Raw genomic sequence first — 13577 nt, 5'->3', positions numbered from 1 at the left:
TAACATTGTTAACATTTTTAATTCTTTATTTTATATTTTAACCATTTTGAATTTAGTTATAGATGTGTAGAGCAGGTGTAATAAATGTTAAACTCAATATAACTCGACCTTAACCTATCTGTTATCTTCTTTTGTCTAAATTCCCTTTCTTTGTCCTGTTTGAGAAAGTTCAATCTGGCATACTGAGATTCTGTTTTGTCGAAATGTGAAGAAAGTGCAATCTGGCATACTGAGATTCTGTTTTGTCGAAATGTGAAGAAAGTGCAATCTGGCATACTGAGAACCTGTTTCGTCTAAATGTGAAAGTCCAAGTTCAATCTAGCATACTGAGAACCTGTTTTGTCTAAATGTGAAAGTTCAAGGACGATCTAGTTTACTGGCAAAATGCAAACTCATTCTGTACCTCACGGGATGACAGAGGCGTTTCCTGATGTTTTGAATAAAAAGGCTGTGTGGGCAAAAGAGGACACACATTCTTGGATGACACTGCTTTGGTGATATTCAATTGTGTGACCAGAGATCTCTGTAATAAATCAACTTGCAAGGACCCTCTTCACAAGAATCTCATTTTTGATTTATTTGAACACGCAAAAAATTACAAATTATAATTTAATCCTTCAGTGGCCACATGCGCACCTGCAGCAATCAATGTGGGATCTCACGGCGCCACTCCTTCCTTTCCCTAGGTCCCAGAGCCCCTAGAATGTTCCCCCGGGTCCTCAAGCCCACTATTTTACACACACACACACGCACGCACACACACACACACACACACACACACACACGCACACACACACACACACACACACACACACACACACACACACACACACACACACACACACACACACACCTATTCCGTTCCGCGTGATCTTTTTGTTTATTATTACATCATGGTTTTCCCCGACAATGAGATTTGTCCAGCTGGAGTTGCCGTAGGTTTCACGTGACGATGATACTCCGTTCCAGGCCGCTTTGGCGTCGACACGCACGCTTTCGCGCTTCGCTGTATAATCCTTCTTGATTTCAGACTGAATGGACTTAAACCTCGACACTGTGTGTGCGTCGCTACTTTATAGAAGTCAATCATAATTAATACATTTCGTGTCTGGTGACATTCGTATCAGGCGGTGCTCGTCGACATCTCTCGGCCCTGTTTAGCTTTGCTTAGCTTAGCTTAGCTTAGCTTGCTAGCCACCAAAAAAGGAGACGCGTTTTGTTAGCGACTCATTGGCTCAGCAGACGCCAAGTATGAGCAAGAGTGTCGCCGATATCGTGAATATGTGTGCTGCAACGAACGTGACGTGCGAAAAAGAGCTTTGTGGAGCACAGGAGGAGAACGAGCGACAACGTCAGCTGCTGGACGCTGTGTGCAAGCAGCCTCGTGTTGTGTTGAACAGAGCAGGTTTGTCGCTTGCTTAATCAATAGTTTTCAACAATATGTATTTATTTATTTTGAAAGGAATCTTCATCCGGCCACTTCGTTACCTTACGTTTACAGTTTTTGTCTGTCGCTTTGGTACATTACTCAGATCTTAATTGAATTTCTCAGAACTGCTTTTTCCATTTTCACATCGCTGTGTCACTTGTACACTGCACTAAGCAATTGCTCTTTTTTTTTTTTTTACAAGCTGAGGCAAATCTTGTTTCTACACGTACATACATACACATCGACACGCGTACGTTTTCCCGGCTTTGTTATTATTGTGCTCGCGTGGCCCATGTGATAATCTTAAATATAAAATACATAACCCCACAATAAAGTTAATTTACCAAACCTTGTGTCTCTTGTGTCCCGCAGACGTCTGTGAAATATATCTTTGTCCTGAGCGGCAGGAGTCAGACTTCCCTGACGTGAAAGAGGAGGACAACCTGGAGCCTCTCCAGGTTAAAGAAGAGGAGCAGCCACACACTCCCAACATAAATAAAGAGGAGCAGCTGCCACTATACATTAAAAAGGAGGAGGAGGAGTTCACAGAGTTGCCCGGGACTGATTTCCATTTGAAGACTAAAGATGAATGTCTATATGAAAACAACAAAGGGGCGGGGGCGAAGCCTTCAAGCAGCAGCTCAAGACAACTGATAACAACTGAAGAGGATGAGGACCACCGTGGAAGATCACAAGCAGACAGCCGGTTAGCTCTAATGTCAGATGCTGAAGACGCGCCACACTCTCCTCGCACTGATGACGAACAGTCTGACGGTGACGTGACATGTCACACTGGCAGCAAATGTTGGAAATGTTCTCTTTGTAAACTAACTTTTGGCAGCAACTTTCATTTGAGAAGACATATGATTAGCCACACTGGTGAAAAACCTTTTCCCTGCTCAGTTTGTGGCCGACGTTTCTCTTACAAAACAAGTTTGAAAGTGCACACGAGAACCCACACTGGAGAGAAGCCTTTTGCCTGCTCAGTTTGTGGTCACAAGTTTGCTTACAAGGGAGACTTAAACAAACACACAAGAATCCACACTGGAGAGAAGCCTTTTGCCTGCTCTGTTTGTGGTCAGTGTTTTACTAGAAAAGGACACTTACAAACACACACAAGAACCCACACTGGAGAGAAGCCTTTTGCTTGCTCGGTTTGTGGTCAATGTTTTACTCAAAAAATAAGCTTAAAAGTGCACACAAGAACCCACACTGGAGAGAAGCCTTTTCCCTGCTCAGTTTGTGGCCGACGTTTCTCTCGCAAAATACGCTTAAAAGTGCACACAAGAAACCACACTGGAGAGAAGCCTTTTGCTTGCTCGGTTTGTGGTCAATGTTTTACTCAAAAAGGAATCTTAAACAAACACACAAGAACCCACACTGGAGAGAAGCTATTTGCTTGCTCCGTTTGTGGTCAGTGTTTTACTAGAAAAGGACACTTACAAACGCACACAAGAACCCACAGTGGAGAGAAGCCTTTTGCTTGCTCCGTTTGTGGTCAATGTTTTAATCAAAAAGGAAACTTAAAAAGGCACTCAAGAACCCACACTGGAGAGAAGCTATTTGCTTGCTCCGTTTGTGGTCAATGTTTTACTCAAAAAGGAAACTTAAAAATACACACAATAACCCACACTGGAGAGAAGCCTTTTGCTTGCTCTGTTTGTGGTCAGTGTTTTACAAAAAAAGAAATCTTAAAAGTGCACACAAGAACCCACACTGGAGAGAAGCGTTTTGCTTGCTCAGTTTGTGGCCGACGTTTCTCTTACAAAACAAGCTTGAAAGTGCACACAAGAACCCACACTGGAGAGAAGCCTTTTGCTTGCTCCGTTTGTGGTCAATGTTATACTCGAAAAGGAGACTTAAAAATGCACACAAGAACCCACACTGGAGAGAAGCGTTTTGCTTGCTCAGTTTGTGGCCGACGTTTCTCTTACAAAAAAAGCTTGAAAGTGCACACAAGAACCCACACTGGAGAGAAGCCTTTTGCCTGCTCTGTTTGTGGTCAGTGCTTTACTAGAAAAGAAATCTTAAAAGTGCACACAAGAACCCACACTGGAGAGAAGCCTTTTGCTTGCTCGGTTTGTGGTCAATGTTTTACTAAAAAAGGAACCTTAAAAATGCACACAAGAACCCACACTGGAGAGAAGCCTTTTGCCTGCTCGGTTTGTGGTCACAAGTTTCCTCACAAGAGAGACTTAAACCAACACACAAGAACCCACACTGGAGAGAAGCCTTTTGCCTGCTCCGTTTGTGGTCAAAATTTTGCTAGCAAGGGAAACTTAAGCGAACACACAAGGATACACACTGGAGAGAAGCCTTTTGCCTGCTCTGTTTGTGGTCAGTGTTTTACTAGAAACAAAATCTTAAAAGTGCACTCAAGAACCCACACTGGAGAGGAGCCTTTTGCTTGCTCTGTTTGTGGTCAAAGATATTCAAGTAATGCCAAAGCTAAGAGGCACAGGTGTGCTGGTGAGAATAGCCGTGATTAATGAAGCTTGATATGACCTAATTTATGGATTGACTTTTAAAATGGTGCAGAAATCCTGTCTCCCGCTGAATGAACGAAGGATCTGTGTACTTGCATTGTATATTGTATGTGTCTTGACTTAACCCAGTTATGTGCGTACATTTCTTCTTCATGTGCCGGGTCTGCTACAGACATCAGTGATCATGGCCCTCCATGCCTCTCTGTCATCCGTTTTCCTAATAAATTCGCTAATGGGGTTCTTCTTACGTGTTGCAAAGTTATTTAAGTTGTCTGTATATTTTGCCGCCTTGTTTTTTTTTTACTCCACATATCTTGCCACGTTTAATTTGTCTTGCCATGATATTCTTTGCATAAATATACCTATAGTAGGCTGCAGTTACTTTGTATAGGAGCAAACAATTCTTTCAAATGATTCACACAGCAAACAATAATATTTCTTCACGGCAGCCACTAAACTCTGACACAGCCAGACTAGATGCCGGTCACTTTGCCTGATTAAACCTTTTAAAAAATAGATAAGTTATAATTTGCTAAAAAGAGTAAATAAGTAAAAGGCCAATTAAATACATCTAGCTCTTTCACTGCCACTGACGTTTAAAGACGTCAAGTAAAAACCTACGGAGCACTGCCAATGACGTCAAAAGACGTCATCCAATTTTTATTTTTTTATTTTTTATTTTTGAAACGGGTGGGGGGAAGCCTTCCGCATCTCTGGTGAAAGTTTCAATTAGGTCTGTTGTGTCTAAGGACTATTTTTGGCCCCTAGAGGGCAGCGATGACTGTCTTTTGACAAGATCGGGTGGGCGTCAGTAGAGGCGGAGCTAGAGCGTCGAGCAGGAGATCAGAAATTGAAAACAAAGGAAAAATGGCGACCGTTTGCGAGGAGCTCACGCCCGAGCCGTTTTTTTCAAAGCCCAAAAGCATCGACCAACGCTAAAAGAGCACATTGATGACAACGATGATGATGATGATGATGACTCCGTGGATGGAAAGCATTGACGCGGCAGTAGAAGACGTGGGGGGCGGGGGGGGGGGGGGAGCTAGATGGCTGAGGAGGAAGTGGTGCCCGTTTGCAAAGCAGCTCTACACTTACAAGACCAAAGGGATCGACCAACGCTTAAAGAGCACATTGATGACGACGATGATCATCATCGATGATGATGAAGGTGAATCCGAGCTTGACGGCGAAATTGGAACCGCTGACGCGGCGGCTATGACGGCGTCATAAACGCGGAGCACAATCGAGCACGCACAGGCGGACGTTCGATCGGACGACGGAGAGTGCCCCGAGTCCAATGCATATTCATCGTTGGAATGTGTACAGTCTGCTACTTGCTGTTTATTCCCCGGAAAAAAAGGAAAGTGTAACGTGTAACGTCTGCACGCGAAACGGACAAAGTGAAAGTAAACTGTTGTGCGAGTCCAGCGGCGTCTCCTTGCACGCAGGAGAGCGTTATAAAAAGAAAAACTGTATTTGAAACATCCACATAATTGTAAGTAGTACCACAGTTGCACACATTTGTAAATAGTTTTGTCAAATTGTTACACTGTTGAATTGAAATAAACGTATTTTGCAATCAAAAAACACTTTTTCATTGTTGGTGAAAGCGTTTTACAGAAGTAAAGCACCATTTAGGTTTTTGTGGCATCATTCATGGACAAAAAGAAGTGTAGAATTCACTAGAGTGCATGAAATAACATAGTTTCACAAAATGCCGTTTTTCTCCACTTTTTGTTTCAAAACAGAGCATTTCGGTGAAAGTAACCATTTTCTATTGTTGATTACTGAAGAACGGAATAAGGTAGAAACAAACTTTCTGATGAAAGATGAGAGTCCAATCTTTCATTTGGTAGTATGTGTGTTTCCATAGTCCAAACACAACATTTTCTGTGGACCTTGAAAGATCAGTCAAAATGCTTAAATCAGGTGGCACTGGGGACAACCAGTTTCTGAAAACGTCTGGCAGTCAAAGAGTTAAATAAAAATGAATAAGCACTTTATTTTACCTCCTTATTTCACTTGTTGCATAAGCACAATGCAGCACAGAACAATTCATGTTAAAGCACTCTTCAAATATATATATTTTTTTATTCAGAGCATGATTTACACCCCACCATTTTATTGCATGCACCAAGCATGTTATACATTTTTCTGTCCACATGATAGCGTAGTCGAGGAAATGAATCATCTTGAAGGCCCGACGTGTGTGTGAAGTATTGCCTGCAGGGCTTTGCTGCTTTATGGGGCTTCATTTTGCCATCACTACCTTTTGGAAAATGCTCCCTCCCAAATGCTACCTTGCTTCCGGGGTGTTGCGCAGGTGCCGGGAGGCTGAAATGGAGCCCTAATTGTATGTGAGAGATATCAGCGGGTAGTAAACTTATGACAGGTAATTTTATTATATGCTTACCGTCTTGACGGATTCCCTGCTACTCCGAGCAGCTTACTCGACAGGCGTAGTATGGGTGTAGATTCTCTTGTGCAATATGTTGGGTGTCTTCGTGTCTGTGGCTATGTGGCCACATGCGCACCTGCAGCAATCAATGTGGGATCTCACGGGCGCCACTCCTTCCTTTCCTCAGGTCCCAGAGCCCCTAGAATGTTCCCCCGGGTCCTCAAGCCCACTATTTTACACAAACACACACGCACCTATATTTAGAGGTCATCAAACTGTTGTAACTAGAGATGGGACAATGAAGCCTTGTGACGCTTTTGAGGCTTTCGGCTGATTGCTTTGGAAAAAGAGTCAAAGTTTCAAAGCCCCATAAGATAGATCGTACCGGTGACATCTGGTGGTCAGCTGGAGTCATAGCAGCTATAATCTTCAAAGTGATTCGCCTGATTTTATATTCCAACATAACACCAGTACATTCAGTCTTACATTTGTGTCTGTCTAATGATCATCAGCTACACATGGAAGGTAAAGTGAACCAAATATCTACATGAGGGAATTGTGCTTGTGCCCAACTTTTTATATTTATTTGTTTTACAAGTTCTTATTCAAGAAACAATATTTGCTCTATTGTGTTCGGCTTCAAGCGGTTTCTTCTCTGGCTGTGACAATTTCACCAGCCTTTGAGAAAATCCTCTCACAGGGGACTGAAGATGCTGGTGTTGAGAGGTACTGCAGAGCCACTGGAAACGTCATCAGCACGTGATCACGGTGGTGTCATCCGGGCTTTTGTTACATTGTTTCGAGCAGTCTGTGTCACTCGGCTGACACATGCTCCGGAGTCTCAGTGTCAAACGTCCCATCTCTAGTTAATACTCTTCATGTTTTCGCTTCAGGAATACAGATTTGTTTTTACGTGTCATAAGTGCTCAGGTTCGTGGATGCGCTGCTCTGCGCTGATTAGCAATTTTGTTGAGGAGCACGACTTTACAGCTTTAAAATAACGCTGTACAGGTACTACACGTGCTTCTTATTCGTCCAAATGCAGTTTTAATGTGTCCCTTTTGTTCTCCTGGGTAAATATATCGTTCCGCGTTATCTTTTTGTTTAATTATTACATCATGGTTTTCCCCGACAATGAGATTTGTCCAGCTGGCGTTGCCGTAGGTTTCACGTGACGATGATACTCCGTTCCAGGCCGCTTTGGCGTCGACACGCACGCTTTCGCGCTTCGCTATATAATCCTTCTTGATTTCTGACTGAATGGACTTAAACAGAGACACTGTGCGTGCGTCGCTACTTTAGAGAAGTCAAAAAATAATTGCTACATTTCGTGTCTGCTTACATTCATATCAGGCGGTGCTCGTCAACATCTCTCGGCCCTGTTTTGCTTAGTTTAGCTTAGCTTAGCTTAGCTTAGTTTAGCTTATCTTAGCTTATCTTAGTTTAGCTTAGTTTAGCTTTGCTTAGCTTAGCTTTGCTTAGCTTGCTAGCCACCAAAAAAAGGAGACGCGTTTTTTTAGCGACTCATTGGCTCAGCAGACGCCAAGTGTGAAAATAGAGTGTCGCCGATATCGTGAATATGTGTGCTGCAACGAACGTGACGTGCGAAAAAGCTTTGTGGAGCACAGGAGGAGAACGAGCGACAACGTCAGCTGCTGGACGCTGTGTGCAAGCAGCCTCGTGTTGTGTTGAACAGAGCAGGTTTGTCGCTTGCTTAATCAACACTTTTCAACAATATGTATTATTTTATTTTGAAAGGAATCTTCATCCGCCCACTTTGTTACCTTACGTTTACAGTTTTTGTCTGTCGCTTTGGTACATTACTCAGATCTTAATTGAATTTCTCAGAACTGCTTTTTCAATTTTCACATTGCTGTGACACTTGTACACAGCACTAAGCAATTGCTCTTTTTTTATTTTTTACTAGCTGAGGCAAATGTGTTGTTTCTACACACATACGTACGTACATACATACATACATGCATACACGTATACACACGTACGTTTTCCCGGCTTTGTTATTATTGCGCTCGCGTGGCCCATGTGATAATCTTAAATATAAAATACATAACCCCACAATCAAGTGCATTTACCTAACCTTGTGTCTCTTGTGTCCCGCAGACGTCTGTGAAATATATCTTTGTCCTGAGCGGCAGGAGTCAGACTTCCCTGGCGTGAAAGAGGAGGACAACCTGGAGCCTCTCCAGGTTAAAGAAGAGGAGCAGCCACACCCTCCCAACATAAATAAAGAGGAGCAGCTGCCACTATACATCAAAGAGGAGGAGGAGTTCACAGAGTTGCCCGGGACTGATTTCCATTTGAAGACTAAAGATGAATGTCTATATGAAAACAACAAAGGGGCGGAGCCTTCAAGCAGCAGCTCAAGACAACTGATAACAACTGAAGAGGATGAGGACCACCGTGGAGGATCACAAGCAGACAGCCGGTTAGCTCTAATGTCAGATGCTGAAGACGCGCCACACTCTCCTCGCACTGATGACGAACAGTCTGACGGTGACGTGACATGTCACACTGGCAGCAAATGTTGGAAATGTTCTCTATGTAAACAAACTTTTGGCAGCAACTTTCATTTGAGAAGACATATGATTAGCCACACTGGTGAAAAACCTTTTCCCTGCTCAGTTTGTGGCCGACGTTTCTCTTCCAAAACAAGCTTGAAAGTGCACACAATTACCCACAGTGGAGAGAAGCCTTTTGTTTGCTCTGTTTGTGGCCGACATTTCTCTTACAAAACAAGCTTCAAAGTGCACACAAGAACCCACAGTGGAGAGAAGCCTTTTGTTTGCTCTGTTTGTGGTCAATGTTTTACTCAAAAAGGAGACTTAAAAATGCACACAAGAACCCACACTGGAGAGAAGCCTTTTGCCTGCTCAGTTTGTGGTCAATGTTTTAGTCAAAGAAAAAACTTAACAACGCACACTAGAACCCACACTGGAGAGAAGCCTTTTGCCTGCTCCGTTTGTGGTCAATGTTTTATTCAAAAAATAAGCTTAAAAGTGCACACAAGAACCCACACTGGAGAGAAGCCTTTTCCCTGCTCAGTTTGTGGCCGACGTTTCTCTTACAAAACAAGCTTCAAAGTGCACACAAGAACCCACACTGGAGTGAAGCGTTTTGCTTGCTCGGTTTGTGGTCAATGTTTTACTCAAAAAATAAACTTACAAAGGCACACGAGAACCCACACTGGAGAGAAGCCTTTTGCTTGCTCCGTTTGTGGTCAATGTTTTACTCAAAAAGGAGACTTAAAAATGCACACAAGAACCCACACTGGAGAGAAGCCTTTTGCCTGCTCAGTTTGTGGTCACAAGTTTGCTTACAAGGGAGACTTAAACAAACACACAAGAACCCACACTGGAGAGAAGCCTTTTGCCTGCTCTGTTTGTGGTCAGTGTTTTACTAGAAAAGAAACCTTAAAAGTGCACACAAGAACCCACACTGGAGAGAAGCCTTTTGCTTGCTCAGTTTGTGGTCAAAAGTTTGCTAGCAAGGAATACTTAAACAAACACACGAGAACCCACACTGGAGAGAAGCCTTTTGCCTGCTCCGTTTGTGGTCAATGTTTTACTCAAAAAGGACACTTACAAATGCACACAACAACCCACACTGGAGAGAAGCCTTTTGCCTGCTCCGTTTGTGGTCAAATGTATTCAAGTAATGCCAATGCTAAGAGGCACAGGTGTGCTGGTGTGAATAGCCGTGATTAATGAAGCTTGATATGAACTCATTTATGGATTAACTTTTAAAATGGTGCAGAAATCCAGTCTACCGCTGAATGAACGAAGGATCTGTGTACTTGCATCGTATATTGTATGTGTCTTGACTTAACCCTGTTATATGCGTATATTTCTTCTTTATGTGCTGGGTCTGCTACAGACATCAGTGATCATGGCCCTCCATGCCTCTCTGTCATCCGTTTCCCTAATAAATTCGCTAATGGGGTTCTTCTTCCGTGTTGCAAAGTTTTTTAAGTTGTCTGTATATTTTGCCGTCTACTGTTTTTTTTACTCCACAAATAATTTTTGTCTTGCCATGATATTCTTTTCAGAAATATACCTATAGTAGGCTGCAATTACTTTGTATAGGGGCAAACAATTCTTTTAAATGATTTACACAGCAAACAATCATATTTCTTCACGGCAGCCAGTAAACTCTGACAGAGCCAGACTAGATGCCGGCCACTTCGAAATAGCACTTTGCCTGATTAAAGCTTTTAAAAAATAGATACAAGTTATAATTTGCTAAATAGAGTAAATAAGTAAAAGGCCAATTAAATATATCTAATCAAGGGGGCTCAACAGTGACACAGACCTCCTGATTGGGCACTCCCACCGCTGTACAGGTACTACACGTGTTTCTTATTCGTCCAAATGCAGATTTAATATGTCTCTTTTGTTCTCCTGGTAAATATATCGTTCAGCGTGATATATTTGTATATTATTAAATTTTGGTTTTCCCTGGACATGGGGTTTGTCCAACTGGAGTTGCCGTAGGTTTCACGCGACGATGATACTCCGTTCCAGGCCGCTTTTGCGTACACGCTGTTAGATATTATTAACATTTAAATTCTTTATTTCATATATTAACCATTGTTATACATTATTAGCATTTTAATTCTTTATATTAACCTTGTCGAAATGTTTTGTAGATGTGAGGTAGTGTTGAACTCAGTATAATTTGACCTTAAGCTGGAACATATTGTTTGGTCTAAAAAAATTCCTTCTCAGTGTTCTGTGCGAAAACACACATTTGGTCCTTGAGAACAGAATCTGTCTCGAACACACACACCCCTGACCCTGACTCTGTTTGCGCCATCGCTCACGGAAAAGTACCCAGAGAGTATGTTTTGTCTACAAATGAAAGAGAGGCGGTCTGTTTAACTATAATAAGCCATTTTACACGCGGAAGAGACACATTCGGCACTCTGAAATTCCACCTGTTACGTGATGTTTGGAGTCTGTCACGATGTCCAGAGATCTCTGTTTGATTAAATCATTTTTGCAAAGGTGTTTTTTCTTACATTAAATCTGTCTTGATATTTTTGGAACACACAAAGAGGACAAATAAATTTATTCCTCTTCAATGCGCACGCTGTCACGCTTCACTATATGATTCTTCTTGATTTCGGACTGAATGGACTTAAACCTCGACACTGTGCGTGCGTCATTACTTTACTCAAGTCAAACATATTTACTACATTTCGTGTCTGGTTACATTCGGATCAGACAGTGCTCGTCGAAATCTCTCGGCCCGGTTTAGCTTAGCTTTGCTTAGCTTGCTATTGAAGAGAATCTTCTGTTTCAATTTAATTATAACTGTTTTAACTTACTCAGCAAAGATTGATGAGTGTAATAAGTGACCAAACGTTTGAAGATTCTTCCTGCCCCTTATCTCACGTAATCAACCAGCTGTCGGGGTGAAGACAGGATGTCTGGCTTGCTCTGTTTACATGTCAATCGACCATCTGGCCATTTGTATTGAATGATGTTTGTTTTAGCTAAGGGCTGGGGGCTTGGGGGGCTGTTTCCTGCCGAGAGGCGCGGCTGAGGATTTGGAGGAAGAGGAAGGGGAGGGGCTTTTTGGAATGCTGGGAGTATAATGGCAACTGCGAGTGGGAGGGGCCACACACAGGGGGAAAGTCCGCGGCGTTTGGCCGTATCTGTCTGTGATGTCCAGAAATTTCTGTAAAATTAAATCCTTCGAAGGAAACCTGATTCACCGATCTCCAGTCTGATTCTGAAAATACGAACGCGTGGAAAACAAGGAACGTTTTCCAACAAAATGGTGACTCCCGACGTTGCTGGTTGAAGGTTTTTTTTAATAGACAGGACTTCTGATGCCAAATTAATTGTACGGTATGAGGACAATTATCCTCGTAGTGAATTCCTGCTTGTTGTGAACTCTAAAACCTGTTTTCGTCATCTAAATTTTTACTAAATTGTCCATGAGATCTAGGTGAACAGGTATTAGTAAAGTTTAAAATACAAGTTTGTTTCGTTCCGTTATGGACTCTCAGACTTGGTTTTAGATTTTGCTAAGACATTGAACTATACAAGGCGGCTTTGTATCGTGGGAACCTAGGTTTTTGTGTACGGAAGTAACGTTACGATGAATTGTGCGCAGCTAAGTGAAGAGAAATAAGAGATATGTGTGTACAGGTTGAAGCAGTGGTTTTATTAAATCATGGAAAACACATGGCAGTCCCGTTCTTATTTGAATCTGAGGGACCGTAAGCCCTTGCATTTCTGAGGCAATTTACTAAATTTAGGATCGAATGCTTTTGTTTGGTTACAGTCAAGCGTTTTTGAGGTAAGGAGTTAAAACTTCGGCCACTGTGAAGGAATCGAGAGGTCCGGACATATTTATTCGAGGAAAACACATGGCATTCCCGTTCTTTGTTGAATCTGAGGGATAGTAAGCCCTTGCATTTCTGAGGCATTACATGTTTGTTTGTTATTATTATTTAATTTTTTGGAGGGGTAAGAAGCAACGTTGTTGAATAAATATAACCTATTGAACTGTGGTACCACAAGTGAGACGTCACTGAATTAATAAAAATAAATTAATAATAATTGAATATAATAATAAATAAGGAAGTAAGTAAATAATATGGAAATGGAGGGCAGGTTAAAACTGCGTGTGAAGTATGTGTGGGAATTATGCCTGCAAAAAATAGGGATGGTATGAAAGTATTGTTGAATAATTGGATGAGGACTTGTTGTGAGGAAGGTTGGTTTCCTCCATTATCAACCGCTGTTTGTTTGGTATCTTTGATGAAAGAGGTAGAGCTAGCATGTGCGCGTGTGAGTTTGTATGTGTCTCAAAGTGAAGATGGAGTGTGTGTGTGTTTAAGTGATAAAGATAGAGAGGAGCGAAAGTAAAGCAGGAGATGGTTAAGAAGTAACTGTTAAATTTAAAAGGAAAAAAAGGGGAGTGGATGCGAAGTGTTGCGAGAATGGATATTTTTTATTATTTTTTCTCAATGTCTACAACTGTGTGTTTGGTGATGTTTATGAGTGAAATGGAAAAAGGCTTGTGTTCTAGTGTTGTCTGTTAAAAACAAAACAAAAAAAAACTGTTGGATTGTCTCTGGGAGGAAGGAGGAATGGGAGCTTGTTGTGAAGGGGGATGGAATTTCTTCATTGTCTCCAAATGAGGGTGAGTGTGTGAGATAAGACTGTTGTGATAATCGCGCTGAGGACTCGCCTTTCGAATGGGAAAGTGGAAAAACAGGTTTTCCATATCG

General features: G+C 42.1%; 2 protein-coding genes across 4 annotated transcripts; both read left to right on the top strand.

Moving 5' to 3' along the window:
* Window positions 1-895: 895 nt before the first annotated feature.
* On the top strand, window positions 896-4162 carry LOC144037055 (uncharacterized). The gene is made up of 2 exons (XM_077548189.1): window positions 896-1405; window positions 1802-4162. Exons 1-2 carry the CDS (start codon window positions 1252-1254, stop codon window positions 3916-3918), a joined length of 2271 nt encoding a protein of 756 aa, XP_077404315.1. The 5' UTR covers window positions 896-1251; the 3' UTR covers window positions 3919-4162.
* A 2631-nt stretch (window positions 4163-6793) lies between these two features.
* LOC144037064 (uncharacterized) lies at window positions 6794-10279 on the top strand. Of its 3 annotated transcripts, none has more exons than XM_077548200.1 (2): window positions 6794-6838; window positions 8435-10279. In XM_077548200.1, the coding sequence occupies exons 1-2, from the start codon at window positions 6832-6834 to the stop codon at window positions 10036-10038; spliced, it is 1611 nt and encodes a 536-aa protein (XP_077404326.1). In that variant the 5' UTR covers window positions 6794-6831; the 3' UTR covers window positions 10039-10279. The 3 variants fall into 3 exon arrangements, 1 of the variants encoding a protein (XP_077404326.1); XR_013288792.1 differs by lacking the exon at window positions 6794-6838 and adding an exon at window positions 7091-8014 and having other exon boundaries at window positions 8435-8579; XR_013288793.1 differs by lacking the exon at window positions 6794-6838 and adding an exon at window positions 7091-7324 and having other exon boundaries at window positions 8435-8576.
* Window positions 10280-13577: the final 3298 nt, after the last annotated feature.

The sequence above is a fragment of the Vanacampus margaritifer genome, chromosome 17 (genome assembly GCF_051991255.1).
Source record: "Vanacampus margaritifer isolate UIUO_Vmar chromosome 17, RoL_Vmar_1.0, whole genome shotgun sequence".
NCBI lineage: Eukaryota > Metazoa > Chordata > Actinopteri > Syngnathiformes > Syngnathidae > Vanacampus > Vanacampus margaritifer.
Note: the sequence above shows the minus strand (reverse complement) of the source record. Positions and strands in the feature narration are given on the sequence as shown.

Excerpts from the sequence above, each read along its gene's own strand:
- LOC144037055 (XM_077548189.1), top strand. The coding sequence starts at position 1,252 with ATGAGCAAGAGTGTCGCCGATATCGTGAATATGTGTGCTGCAACGAAC. Across the intron at positions 1,406-1,801 it reads TGTTGTGTTGAACAGAGCAG|ACGTCTGTGAAATATATCTT; the intron begins GTTTGTCGCTTG and ends TGTGTCCCGCAG.